Below are 19,581 nucleotides of genomic sequence, written 5' to 3' on the forward strand. Positions count from 1 at the left end.
TCACATGATTCATCCGGAATGTATCTTTTTTTTTCTTTAAGCCGGTTCTAACGGTTTTAGCGACCCGCACCATTCGAGTACAAAAATATTCGCGAGCACAATACAAGTTATTTCTTCAAAAAGCAAATTCAAATCAAGGCATATTTTTGTTCGTTATGTTTCGCGTATCTCGCGAAATATACTAAAAAGTTGAAAATTGATCCAAGTAATAAAATCGTAAACAATGATTAGGCTGAAATATTTAAGTACTGTTTAGAATATATTTGTTTTTTACGGCTTGGCTTTATACTTGAATAGTCAAGTTAAGCATCAAAACGTTACGATAAATTTATAACAGGATGAAAGGATTTATATCGTACAAATTTGAACACCTAGCCTTTTTAACCTATTTTAACTTAACCTACTTTAATTACGAATCTTTCTCCAATTGCTACTCTGTTTGTGACGGTAATAACGTATCTTGAATACATCTTACATCTGAGATATATCGCTTCTAATTCATCATACACTGATAAACTAAAAGATTAAGCAACCGCATTTAGAACGGAACAACGCTTTGAAGTTGGGAACAAAGCGTAACGAGCACGAATACAACGGATTAAGCGACGCACTCCACGAGATGCGTGAGCGCGACGCTCGCGAGATGCGAGGGGCGACCGGTCCCGCGAGTTCTCACGGCGGTCGAACGTCGGCAACGTTCGGCCGTTCAAACGCGCCAATGGGCGCGTCGCGGCGTGAACGGTGGGCCAATCGGGACACCGCGTGGACGGCGGCTCGGGAGCGTCGCGGGCGTTCGGGCGGCTTCGCCGCTCGAACGACGCACAAAGACGTTGCGCGATAAAAGCAGCGTGCGAAGCAGCCGGCTATTCAGGATCTCGTTTGATCTCGTCGCGTTGCGTGTCATTTTTGCGTATCGCGCGTGCATCGGTACGCGTTTGCTTCCTCGGCTGCGTTCAGGCTTGTCGGCGGACAACGTTGTTCGTTTGTCGAACGAGCGTCGGGAACACTGCGCGCCTCTTTTCCGTGCGAGGAGGAACAGGTAAGCGGGACTTTTTCTCCCTCGCTCTTTTTCGCGCGACGCGAACAAAGGGACGCGCGACCTTCGTGCTTCAATTTACCAAAACGACGCTGTGACGCCTTGATACTTCGATTCGATTCCGTTGAGGTGTTTAATGGTTCATGTTATAGTTAACGTTCATGTTTCGTCGATTGTTACGTTTGTTGATTGTTTCGCCTTGACACAGCGAAAGTTAGGAGCGAAGAAAGAATTGTTCTTGAAGTATGTAAATAAAGCAGAGCGGCGGTTGTCAACGGCTTTTGAGTGATCGCGATAGAAGATCATGGCGGAACGTTTACAGAGCTTTTGAGTTATTTAATTGTTTGGTTAAATTATATTGGTTATGTGTAGTGTTATTGCGTTAATCTGATTCGCGTTTAAGTAGTGAAATGATGGTTATTGTTTACTGAATAAATTCGCAATGAACAAAGATGTATAGAAGATCTTTTTTCGTTTAAATCAAGAGCATTTATTATTTTATACATGTATCATTTAGAATGCCTAGAAGCGTAAATACGATAGAATAAATTTATTAGTGAAAACTAATAATAATAATAATAATGTTTATAAAATTTTGATTAAAATAATCTAGAAAGTTATCTTATAGAAGAGAAGAATTTGTTAATATTACTTTCAAGTTAATATTAATTAATATTAATAATTAATATTTCATTCTTTAGTCCAGAAGCAGATTAAGCAAAGTTTGAGCAAACAATAATAGTCATCAGATATGTCAATCTGTGCCACGATCATATCTTATTAATACAAATTATTTTGAATTATATAAAATTAATATTCTTAAAATTGCATTACGCGCGAAACAGTGAAAATCAACTCTTCAAATTACAATCAGTTTTTCAGTAGTTTTATATCTTATCTGTTTAATTATAATAAATTTGCATTAAATTGACAACCGAAGAAATTTATTTTGTAAACTTTTTTTATAATCTGGAATTTAATGTAAATAACACGTGAATTGGTTCAGTGACAAATATTCTCTCCTTATACGAGATGTGACTAAAAAGTATCGAGACTGGTTGTATAACTCTGCTAATTTCGGTGGTAAGGATTCGTCTGCGTGTAAATCTTATACCTGGAATTTCTGCTTTTTATAACACAAAAACCGACTTTCAATCTTTAATCAGTACCCTCCGAGCGCCCCTCGACACGTGCACCGTGTCTACGTCGCATTTCTCTCAGCGCGCACAATGTCGGAAGAGAAAGAACAACGTGGTGCATAAAATTTCGTGTAAAATTTGGGAAAACTGCTGCGGAGACTTTTGATATGTTAAACATTGCTTTTAGTGAAGAATTCATGAGCCGTGCACGTGTGTTTGAATGGTTTAAAAACGACTCAAAGAAGATGGAACCTCCGTTGAAAGCGACCCGCAGTCTGGGCACCCAGTTTTCTTTTTTGTCTTTTAATCCATCTTTTATAGGTAGTTACTGCTTTTTGAATTGAGAGAGAAAAACATAGGTTGTTCTATTTATTTTTTATTCTCTCTAAACAGTTTACATTCAACATATTCATTTGAATACATGAAACGTTATTGTTACAGGGATATCGCCATGGCTACAGCAGCGGAATCGCCTGCTCCCAATGAGTGTGAGTATCCTTAAAATTATTAATGAATTGATGTATGATAACAACGGTCTGTATTTGCGACCAATTCTGATAAAGCGACTACGCGCGAAATTTCAATTGTACTGGATCAGTCAGAAAAAGTTCGGTTCGATTTTCGAATAGCTGACACTACACAAGCAACAATATTGATAATGTACAATATCATAAACAATAATGTGTAATCATGAGTAATCTGTTTCTGCTAAATGCAATAAAAAAAATTTGACACTAAATTGAGTTAAACTTTCTGACTGACCCAATAGATCATTGGGAATCATCAGAAAATAGAACTGTTTTCTGAAACTGTGAAACATTTCCGTAAATTAACTCACGATCACACGATTTTCGATCTTCAGATTTAATTAGTTTTAATTAGCGGTTAATAAGTGTTTTTTCAGTTATTTTAAATTAATGTTAGATATCGCAGGAAAACATACAATATTCAAGTCGATTAAGATACGAAATGTAGCTATGGGATGTGCGGAATACACCTGCCCTTAATCACCGCTCGATATTCCGAGTATCTTCTGCGATCTGTGCGTAATTATATCTGCACTCGAGTAAGGGCCTCGCGTGTCCCTTCAACGGCAAAGCCGGGGGACGAAGGTTCCCGTAATTGGAGGAGGCCGCGGCCGGACGATTCGGCGCCGGCGGTGGGAACGCACCCTAAACGCCGCAGAGACCGGAGACCAGCAGGCGGGAAGAGGTCAGAGTCCTCGGACTCGCACCGTGTCCTCGCTGGCGAGCGAGCGAACGAGCGAATGCTGCGGAGGAGTGATGCAGGCCTTGCACCGGACGATCGTGCCGCGGCTGACAACTGCACCACGACCGACCCGACTGCGGCGCGGTGCACGCCGACAACCCGTTGCTCCAGCGACTCTCAACTATGAAACTTGCATTTATGCGGAATGTCTGACGCATTGAGGAGTAGCAAGTTGGAAAAAATTGGATGCTTGGTCCGCAAAGCTCGAATTTCTTTCCTTTTACCTTTTCCCAAAAGCGACCGAAGCGAGTTCACTTTGTGAGTTGGTTGAGAATTTACAGAATATGACGCTATTATTGTGTTACGCAAAAGTTACATAATAGCCGCGGTTTTGAGAATTTTAATACATAGATGCGTTTAATGAGAAAATATTCCGTTAAGATGAAGTAGATTGGATACAGTTTTTGATTTAGATTGGAAACTTCAGCGAGGTCTCTCCGAGTTAAGTTCTCCTTGGAAGGAAACAAGTTAAGGGTTAAGTGACTCGATAAACCCTATTTTTTTGTCGGTCCCCCGCTCGTTTTTCTCGTTATCGTCGTCGTTCGGATCCAATTAAACTGCAACGACCAACTTCGGCTCATTATGAAGCTCGCTAGATTGCGACTTGTTGATCATCAACCAGCGTTTGAAACACAGATACCTTTTTGTTTTTGTGTTCATAATTAATCATTTGATGTTAATTTCTTTGTAAATAGCAAGATAAGTCATATAAAAAAGTTGTTTGAATCGCAATATCATTTTATTCAAGACAACATGAATAAGCGTGTTATTTTATAATTGTGTATATTATTTTTATGAAGTTATTTTGAAATTTCGAAGTTCTTCCGATAAACAGTTTTATTGGAGATAAAGCCTTTATCTAATCATAGTTTTAGGTTGAAAATTAGAAATGATATAAAAACAATTTAATTATATAAAACCGACACATTACTAAGCTTTTTCGAATGCAAGAAGCCTATTATTAAGAATTTATTATTATTAAGAATTTAATTATTGAATCGTCTTCATAAGTTGCTCGAAGAGAAAGATCGTCACTCCATGTTCAAGATAATTGAGAGATAAGATGAAGTGGATTCTTTTTTCTTTTCGGTCTCCAAGAAGTTCTGACTCCTCAGCTACAGTCTCATGCGTCATGAAAATTTCATTTCTCATTGATTTCCGCGGGGAATTGACTCGTTGGTATCTCACCGGCTGCGTCATAACGCGCAGTTCCGACAAACAACCTCTTTGATCGTCCATTCAACGGAAAAACTTTATTCAAAGCGCGATCATTACATGCCCTACATTTCCGGATTGTCGTGACACTTTTGCTAAATCTTGCATAGGTACCTACTATGTAAGTTCTCAATGTTCCTCAGCAGCTATAATCTTTAGATAATCTTATTCTCATGCAGCTCCGATCTGATTTTCTAATGAGAAATTTCCATTAATGATTCACAAGTTTTCGATGTAAAGATTACGTATTCAAGATTCTTATGATTCGTAAGTTTGAAAACTCCCAAGTACTGGGATCTGAAATTCGAGGATTTCGAAATCAAAAGGTGCTGACACAATCTCGACGTTCAAAGATTGGAAGATCAGAGAGCGAGGAATCAATACGAATCTTCTTCTGGCATTTCATAAGATTTTCTACCAATCACGCGAAGTTCTCCCAGGCGAACTTTCGCTACTTTCGTCGATCGTTTCGAAAATTGAAGTCTGTTCACCGCCAGAATGGCGACGGATGCCGACAGGAGGCTGGAGAAGAATTCAGGAGGGTGGTACGTTCTCCGGTAGAAAGAGGGGATGGTATTTTACGCTTGCACATAGGCTTTTACACGTGCCTAGCGACCGGCTCCACCGAGTACTGACTGTACCGAGTGTCCTCGAAAAACAAAAGACTCTTGGGATATTTCAATATTTCGAGCTTAAAATTACGAAGTCTTAAAAAGATCTCTGTATTTTAAGATTATGGGAATTTAAAATAATCGTTTCGAAAAATGCAAGAAAAAATTTCTAACCGACCTAAACATTTCCAGAATTTTGAAATTCTGACAGTGACTAATAGAAAATATTTGCGCGATACAGCAATCTCAGGCTTGAAAGATCTCGACGCAGTCGAACTTCATGAATTTCAACTACCCTAAAGCCTCGCCTAATTTCCGACTTCGACCATCTTTCTGTGTCTGACATTTCTACTACGTGACTACTCGTCTTCTCTCCACCCTCCCACGCATTCGCCAAGCCTGCACATCCACGTTTATCGCGATCTGCGTTCGGGACACCCCGTAGAGCTCGTAACACCCCTCTGAGGGCTGCTCCTAGTGCTAGTGGCGATCACAGGTTGAAGTTGCTGGTTGGAAGGGTAGCTTGTCGTCGGGTAGGCTGTTGGTTCCAGGACGCGGGGGATGGCCGGGAGAAGGAGGACAAGGAGGAGAAGAAAGAGGAGGGTAGTCGGATATTGAGCGACGCCGGGCGTCGCGGCGCAGCGTGCGAGCCAGTCGCCCTCCAGCCACCGCCCCAGTTACGAGCTGAGCGACACTTCCGGCGTGCCTGAACTCTTCTCTCCCGGCCTTGTTCTCTTTTCTCGTCCTTCCAGCCTCTCACCAGCGCATATCCTCGCATATCCCGATTCCGTCGTCCACGTCAGTCGTTGCTCCGTCGTTGCTCCGCGAGACACGCTCGTATCCCCCTCGCGAAACAACCCTCGAACGAAACGAAACGGCAACATGCTGATCGGTCTCGTGCGCGATTCGGTATTGCAGTGCTTTTGTCACAGCTGCAAGGCCCCGCTGAGTGTCGTAGGTGAGTGAATCCCTGTTCCGCGAAATCCTGCATTTTCTCTGCTATGATCCTTGCTGAGGCCTTCCTTCCGGTTTTCCGCCGAGACTCGTACAGATCAACGACTAGCTGCAGTGAATGCCCGACTTTTTAACTCTTGGCTTTGAGTCATTAAGTCTAAAGCACATTTCTTTTGTTTTTCGCAAATGTCTAAAAAAGAAAACGCAGTAGGATGTAGAAAAGTTCATCTTTTTATCTCACATTTGTACTTGAAGGAGCAAGATACATGAACTCGTAACAGAGACTTGAGTATTCACAGCACTCGCTTGTCGTAGAATTTTACGGAAGTAGCACAGAGCGGCCATACAGGTGGTTCTACTTGGATGAATTGTTAAACTATTCTAAAAAGTCCACAAATCTTTGGAATTTTTGTAGAAACGTATTAACTTGGAGTTGTCCTAAAAGTGCTCTAAAACTTAGCTTTCTATTGATTTTTCCTTTACTTTGCATTGACTTTTCTGTATAATTCTGTAAATAGAGCTTTAAGATCGATCCTTTATAAAAGCGATTACTAGACGAGTTATTCTTTCCTGGACAGAATTAGCAAGATATAATTTTTTAATTTCTAATTGAAGATATAACGAGAATTCTTAATAGAATTCTCGTCAAACAGTTCTTGGAAGCAATTAGCTACTTGTCCAGAATACGTAATTAGGGAAGTAGCAGCTCTGTATAGACTGAAATAATTTGGTATTTATCGAGTCAAACTTGTGGAACTTTGTGCTATTTATAGAACAGGTGGTGAACCCTACAGTTCAATGCTTCTCGTGGACGACGCTAATAAAGTTCTTTACAGAAAGTCTTTAATTTCCTTTAAGGATATTAAGAAGTTCGAAATGGAATTTACGAATTATAATAATTATAATACAGAGCTTTGTAGAAAATAGGAAACATTTTTTAAAAACAGATTTAATTTCTTAATCAGTATCAATGTTTTAGCTTTAATTAATTTTTAAAAATAATTTTTGCAAAAATTATCTCTTTATATTTTTTAAATGTAGGAATTTGTTACTGCCTTTCTTATGTTCTCCTTAGACTTTTACGGTTAAAATAAGTAAAGTTCTCGGCGTATTGGAAAGAAACCGGAAGGAAATAACTATGGCCTTTAAGCGTTAATTATTGACCGGAAAATCTTGTTATAAATTAGTTTACCTCATCTTATTTTATCCTTGGGAAAAGAAAGATAATGAGAATGTGTCAGATGCGGGAAAAAGATGTGACCGTTTTCTCAATAGAATCAATAGAAAATATGTTGAAAATCCTATTCCGATATTGGATTTGGTAAATTGTCGATATGCAGACCCCCAATATTATTACAATTTCTACAATATATATTTTTTGTTGCTTTTTTTATTACTTTATTATTTTTTGAATAATTCCTGTTTCAATACTCAGCGCTTTTATTAATTTTGTATTTGCTTTATTATTAGTTTCTTCCATTTATATAAGTTTCTTATATCTGCATATACATATATATTTATACATACATACGTGTAACTGCTTGATGTTTATAATCTGCTTGTTTTATTATTTAATTGATTGTGCAATAATAATTTGCAACTAATACATATAATTCACAAAGCAATATAACAATCTATAAAAAGCTTTTCTTGAATGTAAGGAGTACTGTCCTTACTGCAGTATATGTATATGGTCGATATCACGGTAGTATCACGATATCCTGGGGCACCTGCAGTTCGATCAATTTCTCAGACCGTCCGCGAATCGATACTCACGGTCCACCATTTTTCTACGGGGTGTCGCGAAACTCCATCGGTTAATTTTGCAAAAATTCTTTATCGATATATTCAGCTTTTAACCGTCTGTTATCTCAATTATTGTCTCTGATGACTTTCATTGTGAAAATAAGTAATCGAGTTTTTCTAAATATTATTTTTAGAATAAGGGATAAAACTAAGTAAATCTGCAGCATAACAAAGTTTTTAAAACAATTTGTTTTTCTATTTAAATTACAATTTTGTAACTTCTTAGTATCAATTTAAGTTATTAATATTGGGAAGATTTAATGTAAAAGATGTAATTTTATTCGTCACATAATATTGAAATTTTTAATATTGTGAGAATTAATTTTCGTTTTCTATAAAATTCTTTTTTACTACACACATTTAAAATAAATAGTTGAAATTGTCTAGAATATGAAATATTTTATTGACTATTAATATAAAATACCATTGTTGATACATGTAAACTTAAAATAAACATTTCTTGCTTCTTGCAATTTTATTTTTGAATTTTTTGGGGAGCAATAATTGAATTTGACGAATTATCATTCATACAATGTTATATGCAGTTATTGAAATAAGAATTGTTTGTTACTTAATTTATTGTTCTGTAATAACATTAATCGCGTTGATTTTATGATGCCGGTATGCACGTGTTCGGCCTGCCGAAACGATCAGGGTGCGGTCCAACATGGCTACGCGAAACGGTCGCATCGATTTCCCGATAATTAACCCATTGGGACTCCTATCGATCCCTCACAAGAGCATGTCCAATGCTAATTTTGTCTTTTATATGACTACTTTGTCTCCGGCTTAATTGCTGGCATTAATTCAAAGTTTAATGACATGCGTTGTATTATTTTGTAACATTGTGTGATCCACAATTAACTTTTCTTACATTTTCGTGATTGTTATATAGTAAATCTCCAAATAACTGGTAAATTTATAAAGTCAGGAAGATAAAATTAGGAGAGAGATAAAGTCACGCTCGATTATAAATAGATCATGACGCAAAAGTTACAAATCTCGTAAGCTGTATAAATTTCTAAACCGCTGCATTTTATTTGGTTGATACATAATGATAGTTACTTTTTCACGTGTTTTATTTTGTAAACGAAAGGGATAGTGGCTCGATGGGTTAAACCGCACTTCCTTTTCCCTTTTTATTAGTTTCTTTTTCTCTAAACGCGAGTGTTCTGATCGTCTAAATTTCCAAAGCGGGACAGAGGAGGAACAATGCACCGTTCAAGAAACCCAGTAAGGGCAAGCCGCGGACCAAGCAGCCGAAGAAAGTGAAATTCATCAGTGAGTACTCGATTAGCGAGCTTTAGGTGACGTCAATAGATAATAGATTTGAGACACATCTATACTACGCTTGTTCGGTCCTACAAATCGTTTTCTTTAGGATTTTAATGATCACAGAATGTGTTCCTCAAAAGGATATTTTACTTTCGAACAATGATAAATTCTCGATGAGAATTTAATATCAATCTTTGCTAATACCATGAATTCAAAAATCTTCCCTGAAAGTTTTTATAGCAGAAAAGATTTCAATTCCAAATTCATGAAGAGGATCTCGAATCTAAAGAGTTAAGAGGCTTCAAAATGTCCTAAATTTCTGAGACATTTTGTAAAATGTACGCGGATAATATTGTGTAGTTGATAAGCATCTAGTTTATAAAATAATATATAATTTAAATCTATGTATACATGTACAGCTAAAATAAGAATTATTTCAAGAACTTTTGCATCTAAGAATTAAGGGAGCAACATTGCTGTAAAAGGTCGGTGCAATGCCCTCGGCGAGAACTCTCGCGCCAATATGTCGCCGTTAAATTACATTGAAAGCGGGGAACGTTGCAAACTTGTACTATATGCACTATGTAGAAACGAATGTACAGTATCGACAAATTTTCATAATCGTATTCTATTACGTTTCGTTTCACCGAAACGAAAAAACGAATATAGAAGATACGAGTCTCAAAATGGTCAATACTCTTCAATTTATCTCTCAAATTTTGCGCATCTTAATAAAATTGGAGAAATTGATGATTGACACTTCGCTTACATTCGATACGTCAAAGAAAAGAAACTCAGAAAAAGTAGGAGAGGAGAAAATGCAATTTAAACAATTGCACATTTGCCTAAATATGAAGATTACATAATTATTGGAATTTCCAAAAATTGCCGTAGCAGTGAAATTATAATGACATGGTATGATATACCGTAATTATACAGTTGGCAACTGAGAGTGTATGTATATGAGGAGACGCAGGAGTGAAGGGAGGAGCAGGGAAGACGAGAAGTGCGTGCGGCGACGCTAGACGTCGCGGCGCCTACGGCCGATCGTTCCCTCTGATCGATCTCTCCTTGTGCCGCGCTGTTCTGAGTCATACTTCCGTAACTAATCGGCGCCGGAAGTCTTCCAGTTGTCGGAATTGGCTATTTCTAAACGGGACATCGATACTTAATAGATTGGAAGAAACGATTTGGTAAAGATAATGTCGCGCGCGCAAGGTTCTTAAAAGATTGACTATAAAGTACCAATATTTGAAGAATGTAAGAAAGTCTTGAAAGGAAATGGAAAATCTCGATCTTTAAGTATTGGATTATCCTAGGAGTGAATTACTTCTTAGGTGTGATATTTTGGTATTGATGATGTAAAGATACCAATAATTAGCTGAAAATATTGGATTGTAACAAAAGTTCGTAGCGTTGTTCAATTTGTAATAAAAAGTCTGAAAAGGTCTGAAGATGGAATTATGAAGCTACCACAAAGATGGCAAATGTTAATAAAACAACGGCGAATATGTAGTTGAATAAATATTTATATATAATTTTCTCTTGGAATTTCATTAAAATAATAATTTTATCAATAATAATAATAATTAAAAATAATAATTTTATGTTATCTTGGAATTTCATTAAAATAACGCAATTAAAATAACGAACTTTTGTTATAACCCAATATATCTATATTGCGATGTATTGTAGAGAACTTTCTTTACTGCGAAATAAACTATTAATTAGCATATATCGATTATATTGGGTCGTCCGGAAAGTTCGTGCCGATTTCTAATAGATGGCGTTGGAACATGTCTGAATACATCAATGTTATTGAAAACATACGATTTATATACATATGCTTAAAGGTGACATTTCAACGCATCTTTAGGAAAAAAGTTGTTTCAGATAAATTGATTCATGTCAGTTTTGTACTCTTTTGAAGATGGAAGAAAACAAAGAACATTTTAGACACTTGATGCTTTTCTATTACCGGAAAGGCAAAAATGCCTCACAAGCAACAAATTCGATATGTTCTGTTTACGGAGAAGGCGCTTTAGCTGAAAGAACCGTACGTAAGTGGTTCGCTAAGTTTAGAGCTGGTGATTTTAACCTTAAAGACCAAGAATGCTCGGGCAGACCCTCTACTACTGATGATGACCAAATCAAGACACTGATCGAGAATAACACGCGCTACACGACACGTGAATTAGCAGAGATACTGAAAATATCGAAAACCACTGTCCACGATCATGTAGTGAAGCTTGGTTACGTAAGTCGCTATGATGTATGGGTTCCGCATAATTTGGCCGAAAATTTAATGGATCGCATTTCCATTTGCGACTCGCTGTACAAGCGCAACGAAAACGTACCATTTTTGAAGCAATTAGTGACGGGTGACGAAAAATGGATCATTTACAACAATGTAGAACGAAAAAGATCCTGGGGTAAGCGAAATGAACCAGCATTAACCACTTCGAAAGCCGGCCTTCATCCAAAAAAGTCATGCTCTGTGTCTGGTGGGATTGGAAAGGAATCCTATATTATGAGCTCCTACCACACAACCAAACGATAAATGCAGATAAGTACTGCTCGCAACTGGACGAATTAAAGACAGCGATTCGGGAAAAACGTCCAGAATTAGCTAATAGGAAGGGCGTCGTGTTCCATCAGGACAATGTCAGACCTCATGTTTCTTTGACTACCCGACAAAAATTGTTGGAGTTTGGCTGGGATGTGCCACCTCACCCACCGTATTCACCAGACATTGCACCTTCAGACTTTCACTTATTTAGGTCTTTGCAAAATTCTCTTAGCGGCAAAAACTTCAACTCTTTGATCGACATAAAAAACCACCTTGAGGAGTTTTTCGCCGAGAAACCTAAGAAGTTCTGGGAGAATGGAATCTTCCAGTTGCGTGAAAGATGGACAAAGGTTGTGAAACAAAACGGTGCATACATAAGTCAATAAATATTTATCGACATAAAAAAATGTTGCCTTTGAATTTTTCTTCAAAATCGGCACGAACTTTCCGGACGACCCAATACAAAGTGCGCACTGCATAATGAATACATTATTTCAGTGATACACAGTGATAAGTATTACAGCCTATGTCGAAACATTACGCAATGTAATGTATAATTATATAACTACGTAATAATTTACATGTATACTGTAGCATAATGTATCTTTAATGGACTATAATATACACTATATATGATAATAGATTGTAATATTATAATTTAAGTACTGTGACGCAAGGCACTGTTACGTTGAGTGGATTGAGCATCGTTACATTGTGTTTGACTTTTTTCAGCGACCGAGATTCGATGCCAGGAGAAGTCCAAGGGCGGATTGTGTTACGAGGTGATCCTCGCGGAGCCGACGGTGCCTAAGAGAGCGCCCTCGCCGCCGCAGCCAAGCCCGACGCAGCAGACTGCGATCGAGGACAAGCTGAAGGCCGCCGAAGAGCGAAGATTGTCCATCGAGGCGCACAAGCTCGCTTCTCTCGCCGCTAAGCTCAGCAAGATCGAGGAAGCTGCCCGCAAGAAGGATGAGCTCAGCGCGGCCTTCATTGTCGCCACCCGCGAGTCTTTGGACGCCAAGATGAACAACACGGAGGAGAAGCGGGAAGCGCATATCGCCGAGCTGAAAAACAAGCTGAAGGAGCACGTGAGTACAACAAACGCTGATGAGCAATTGGTTTAACGAAGAACAGCTTCAATTTTGCGAAAAATTTGGGAAAGCAGTTGGTCGGAGTTTGTAGAAAAGAAAGAAGATATTCTTGATACCATTATTGATGGTCACAGATCAGAACGTGAAGCAGATATTTTTGTTGGAATATTTAAGCATTATATTAAATATTAAAGATCTTATAAAGAAACATAAAATATACAAATATTTGAAACAAATAACGTACAAAGTAGAAAGATTATTTTGATGTCATATAATTGATTAATTATTGACAAAGTATCAAAATGATTTATTGCGATTTTCTCATCGCAGTTGGAGAGCGTCGAGAAGACACGTCTGAGTCTCGAGCAACAAACTGAGGAAGTGCGAAGTGCTGTCGAGGAAAAACTGAAGACTGCTGCGGCTCAACGTGATGAGAATATCAAGAAAATGCTGGATCGTCTCAAGGAGCACGTGAGTATCTTTATATCATTTGTCTTAATCCTTCAAATTGACGTATCAAATAAGACTTTCATAGCCTTAACTAATTTAAAACATTATTATAATTATATAAACTATGTTATAAACCATAAATAATGTCAAGAATTCTATAATGCATCATAAAATTTATTAGTTTGGAATATAAGACGACGTGTACATAAAAGAGCGAAGATGTGTAGCAAATTTCTACATTCGCAATTTTTGTCGTTCCTTTTTCTCTTCTCTTTTTTTCCTCCTGTAAACCGATATTTTGTTCTGCATATTTTAACGGGCGGGCTCTATAGTCAGATAATAAGCTCGGCAAGAATAGACATAAGTTATTGATTCGCGGCCTGCTTGCAGGAAGAGCAAGTCGCTCGTGTACGTCAAGGAATGTCGGAGCGCGTACAACAACTGGAGTCCCAAATTCAGGGCAAATTGGAGCAGGCACGCGAACGCCGCGAAACCATCGAGCGCGAGCAGAAGGAGAAGCTGCGCAATCATGTAAGTTTCTAGCCAGACGTAGCTCTCGTGATTGGTGTAGTAGCCTTGAACAGTCTACGTCCATCTTTAACTACCAGGTTGTTACGACACTCTGTCGGTTTTTGAATAAACACCAGAAAATCAATAAAAGAAATAGAAAATTCAAGAAAAATTCTGCAATTTTGTAAATACTACTTTAATATTTTTAAGATAAATATATCTGGTTCATTGTAATATAAAATGTAAAATTTATTTATAGCTGGGTATATTTATCCAACAATTGTCGTGTAAAAAATGTTGACTTTCGAAAGAGTTCTGAGATGGTTCGAGGGTCTTGAGTATCAAAAATTTAAAGCTTTACATATTACAATCCTTTTGTAGCGGACGTCGTATGTATACATATGGTTTTAAAAGTACTTCACTTGAATGACGCTCGAAATATTCCCTAAAATTCTGTGGGTTCAAAACGATGTACTTATTAATGTTATCAAATGCTATGATAAATGTAATAGATTCCAAAAGCGACAAAGAATCCCGCGTAACAACCTGACGTTTCTAACCGGAACATTATTATTATTATTATTATCTGCGAGCTTTGAAAAAGAGAAAGAAAAGTTCGAGGCAACCCGAAGTTTTCATGCGAAAAAGGTACTGATCGAATATGGGCGTTTGTGCAATGATGATATAGAACACGGTGAAGATAGCAAAAGTGCGTCAGATGGCGGCGAGAGAGCTCCTGGTGAAAAAGTTCGAGTTTGACAAGAGGGTGTCGACCGCGGAGCTGAATCGACAGCGAGAGATCCAGCGTCGCGTGCTAGCGATTCGCCGTCACCATGTAATTCCGTGTCCACACACACACACACACACATACACTCTTAATCGCAATCGGGTGCTCGCGGACGTGATAATTTGTCATATGAATAGTTTTTGATTTTATTTTTAGCAACAACTATTTTGTTAATTATTACGACATATTTTAATTTACATGAGATTTTATTATATTGCATTATATGACAAATTATAATGTCTGCGAGTAATGTTAATTATGTATCAATTATCTCCTTCGTCTCGTACCTTACTCTCCTTTTCCCACCGTCGCGAGAAATAGCTTGTTATATTGTTTGTAGGACCACGAAGACGTCGATAGTTACGTTAAATTATAAAAGGAATGTTGTTGCCGTGCTTTTACTAGATTATGTTGCAGTCTCCGTATTATAATTATCTTCCAGCATGTGGCCATGCTCATTTATGGTTCATATATAGTTTTTGTGCGGGATGTGTCGGAGAAGACATGCGTGTGCAAAAGATCAAATCGATCGGTTTCATGTAAATGCCAATAAAGATGCGTTGATGGATTTCGTAATCGAAATATCAAGAAGCCACGGAAATTTGAGAAGCTTAAAAACTTGGAATTTCTCCGAGGCATGCTGTTCAAGTCTAGCCACCCGTTACATCTAGCCAAGCAACATGAGCTTGCAGTTAGAGAGCATGGCGTACCTTTCGACCTTTGTCCCCGGCAATATCGCTCGAGAAAACGTCGCTTTAATCATTCTGTATTTTTTTTTGTTCCCGCAGGAGAGGCGCGCCGAGATTGTGAGACAGAACAAGGCGGCCCTGGACCGCCAGGACAGCAATTCCGTAGATCTGCCGGTGGAAAACGAGACCGCCAGCTCCGGCTAAGTATCCCGGCATCCCCTTCAAGGCCGTTCGAACACCCAGCAAAGGCTCCGTTTTGCTTTGTGCCATTATTTTCTGACTCGAAGTAAAACGGGAGGTCGATCGCGCGTGTGTCCGCATTTCGTGCGGGGGATCGGGACGACGGAGTCGCTTCCTCCCCCGCAATTCTTCAATATCGCGCGGATACAATACTGCCTTCGTCATGTTATTTCCACATCGGCAACGCTCCGTATAGTGCACAGTTTCTTAAATTTTAGGGGAAAACAGCAAGGAAAGTAATCTTTGTGCGAGGGAGAAGAGGCTGCGCAAGTCTGGTTTTCAGAAGATTTTGTATTCGAGAGAAATAACTAATAAATGAGAGAGATAACTGAATAAAATGAAAAATATAAAGATTTCTTAATACATTGATCTTGCACAGTTAACAGAAAAAATTAAACGGAAGATTTAGAAAAATCTTCCGTTTAATTTTTTTTTAACTAAATATAAGAATATTAATAAAGATCTGTACAAAGTCTGCTGGAAAACGTTTGCGGCAATTTAATAAGATTAATTCCAAGAATACGTGGCCATTTTCAAGAAACAAAAATTCGATTTCAAACATACCTGAAGAATTCAAAGTGCAGATTGTTCAAGTTAAATGCAGAGATATCAGACTTATGTTAACTACTGTGCAAGATCAATGTATTAGAAATCTTTATATTTTTCATTTTACTCGGTTAACAAATACACGTGTAAGAAAAGTGAACAGATATCGCAAAAAGCAACAAACAATTATTCTTGCTTTTAATTTTGATTTAAATATGGATCTTTTATATTAAATAATAATTTTAATTAATGTGTTCACTGAGGTCTCTCTTAATTTCTTCTGCCATTTTCATTCACTCGATTTATTATTTCGGTCTTGTCCTCGGGCGAGCGCTGGAAAAAGATCTCAATAGCTAACGATCGATCGATTACCGTGATATCGGACGATTGTTTTGAATTACAATGCTTGTATCATTTCCCGAGGCAGAAAACTTGGTTTGACAGAGATATTAACAGATAATTATAAATCACTATCGCTACAACGTAGGTTCTAAGTGGAATGCGACTGCGGCCCTTTAATGTGCGCGCGACATATAAGATGTGTGTGTGTGCGATGTGTGCAGGCGTGTTAAGCACACACTCATGATTATATATATATATATAGATATATATAAAAATATAATATACATAATTATATATTAATAATAATAATAATAGTGCTTTATACTAGGCTTGAAAACTTGAGAAACCATTTTGTACTCATTGTAATATTACTGCGCTAATGGAAACGAGATAACACGATATAGTCTAATGGAATATGATAACGTGACGCTTCTGTGATGACTTTAATTATTTGTCAAAATGTGTGTAGCGTTTAAGTGCGCACGAGAGAGCGACAGGGGGAGTAAAAGAGAATGAACGTGAAAGAGGAGAGAGAGAGAGAGAAAATGTGCGTGCGTATGTGCGCGGAAAAACAAAGCAAAGATATTTTTTGTTTCTTTACGTTAGCACAGTTGTCGTGACCAGGGAAAGTTCGTTTGCTACGATAAGAATTGGAGCGTGGGGTGGCGATGTAATTTCGTTGGGATCAATTCGCGGAGAGTAGCGCCTGTTATTAAAATCGTTTTATACTCCTTTGCTGAAGATGAATAAAGCAATCTATAACAAGAAAGACGAGCGGGCACGTTACTTTTAGGAGAATTTGATGAATATCACGTCGCTATTAGCGATAATTCAAACATCGGAATATAGAATTCTAATACAACTTTTAATTCAGAGTACACGAAAGAGCGCTTTGCTTCCGCAAGAAGCAAAGGATTGATCGAAGCCATCTCGGAGAGAATCGTAAGGAGATACTTAGGTGACGAGGATAGAAACGATTGAGAAGTGCGAGGACAACGTTTCTTGAAAGCCTAGAGAATCCTCCGCGTTAAAAGGAAGGAAGGTAACGAGAGATCGAAGCTTGGAAAACTCGAGTGTTGGTCACCGCTGCAAGGATTAGAATCTAACAGGTTGTAACTGCGTCCTGATATTCCGTTTACATCTCGTAATCCCAATCAGTAGTTCCCAAGTTTGGATTTCGGTTTTATTTCAGTGCAATTAGTTCCAGCCTGTACAATATATCGGATGTAATGTTACAAGATTATTCTTATTATGAAAATATTGATAGATCTTTAATGGATTTATGATCCTCAGAATCTAGGAGTCAAAGATTCACAGGCCCAAGATTCTGAAAAGAATGATTCTTGAATAAATAATTAAAACTTAATTAGTTACTGTATATCCTTATATTTATCTTTCTACATACACATATATCTTCACAATTTTATTATAATGATTCATTTATAAATTGCAATTTTTTGTAGTAATCTCGCTATTTTTTTCGTTATTTTTTTATTCTTGGGAATATCTGATCGGGAACATCTTTATATTAGCGCGCATTTAACTCTGATTTTATTCTGTATCCTAACTGCTTGTTGAATCTTGTAAATTTCCAAATTTAAGATGTTGCGAGTAGGCGTAATTGGAAATTTGGAAAATCGCCCAGAGAAATATACAGATTTAGAAACGTTGAGTTGTACATTAACTTAGGTTTCAATACTACTTGTACACTTTGCTTTTTTTTGCTGTATGCTATATATTCATCATATTACGTTTTTAACGAGCTAACATGCGCATTTCTGGAACTAGGAATTCTCACAGAGAGCCTAATTGCACGAATATTAAGCGTGAAAAAGAATAGATGACTGGAAGGGAGAGAGAGAGAGGGAAGATGAAGGAATGGAAGAAGTTTCCGGTAAATTTTCAGGAGAATCTGAAAGAAATTTGTCTTGCCGCGTCGCGACGAGTGGTGGGTAACGTCTATTTTTGCATCATTGTTGTAATCCTTTGAAAAATTATATCCTCGTGTAACATGATCATAGGCGCTACGCGACGTATATACGTCGCTGTCCTTGTCGATTTGCGTTACGATATACCGGGTGACCCGTGACAAACGCGCGATGATGCGAGAAATTCATTTTTGATAGAACCTCCAAGTCGTCAGGAATGGAACTCTGCATCGTTTTTAGGGGCATTCTGTATAAATGTGTATAAACTTTTGTGTGGCACGAGGTTACATGCGATATTGTATAAGATGGGCTAATAAAGTTGCTATTCCGAAAATAAATTTGATTGAAACAAAGTTTAAATGTTAATAGAAAAAAAATGCATTTGAATTATTTAAGAACTCTTCGTCACGTAAATTATTAGTGTACGTGAAGCGGTTTTGTTACAATTATAGATTTGGGAACTTTCTCTAAATCACTAAATTATATGTTGAAAATTGATGTGCATTATTTGTCATTAAAAATTAGTTGCTTTTCGGAGTAGTAACTTTGTGACTATCTGATGTAGCGTGCGCGTCCTCGGGGGGGGCTTTGAACATCATCTCGCATGATGAGAAACGCGCGATAAAAAGAGTTAATTAAACAAGTTATATACATATAAATATAAATGCGAACGGAATAAGATTGTGTCACGCGATATACTAAATTGTGTCTTGCATTGGCTGCCTTTGATATACTCTTTTCGGTTTCTTTTTCGAGGTAATGTGTGTCAAACGAGAATTCGATTGTGTGTGAAGTAAAGGCCATACCTACACGCACCAACGACAGTATTGTTATTACATCATTCGCCTCTGAAATCCTATCTTTCGTAAATTTAAAAAATTTATTAATTATAATATTTACACACACACACATACACAAATTAACTCTTACTCGAATATAATAAAATGAATATAGATACCTGTCGAATTTTTAATAATATTCTACAATTATAAAACTTGAAATTTATTTTTTGGCAAAGTTTGAAACTTGAAATAAATCGCTATTTATATACCCGTTGAAAAATTCTTTTGCTAGTAAAAGAACATGAAAACTTAACTAATTAAAATTATAGTACTCTGAGGAAA

General features: G+C 37.5%; 1 protein-coding gene across 3 annotated transcripts; it reads left to right on the forward strand.

Moving 5' to 3' along the window:
• The first annotated feature begins 889 nt into the window (after positions 1-889).
• On the forward strand, positions 890-19,501 carry LOC105279828 (stress response protein NST1). 3 transcript variants are annotated; one of them, XM_011339880.3, is made up of 7 exons: positions 890-1,039; positions 2,617-2,663; positions 12,607-12,962; positions 13,296-13,436; positions 13,806-13,946; positions 14,614-14,760; positions 15,501-19,501. In XM_011339880.3, the coding sequence occupies exons 2-7, from the start codon at positions 2,627-2,629 to the stop codon at positions 15,603-15,605; spliced, it is 927 nt and encodes a 308-aa protein (XP_011338182.1). In that variant the 5' UTR covers positions 890-1,039; positions 2,617-2,626; the 3' UTR covers positions 15,606-19,501. The 3 variants fall into 3 exon arrangements, with proteins under 3 accessions (XP_011338182.1, XP_011338181.1, XP_011338183.1); XM_011339879.3 differs by lacking the exons at positions 890-1,039; positions 2,617-2,663 and adding exons at positions 5,904-6,228; positions 9,225-9,311; XM_011339881.3 differs by lacking the exons at positions 890-1,039; positions 2,617-2,663; positions 14,614-14,760 and adding exons at positions 5,906-6,228; positions 9,225-9,311.
• The last annotated feature ends 80 nt before the right edge of the window (positions 19,502-19,581 follow it).

The sequence above is a fragment of the Ooceraea biroi genome, chromosome 7 (assembly GCF_003672135.1).
Source record: "Ooceraea biroi isolate clonal line C1 chromosome 7, Obir_v5.4, whole genome shotgun sequence".
NCBI classification, from domain to species: Eukaryota; Metazoa; Arthropoda; class Insecta; order Hymenoptera; family Formicidae; genus Ooceraea; species Ooceraea biroi.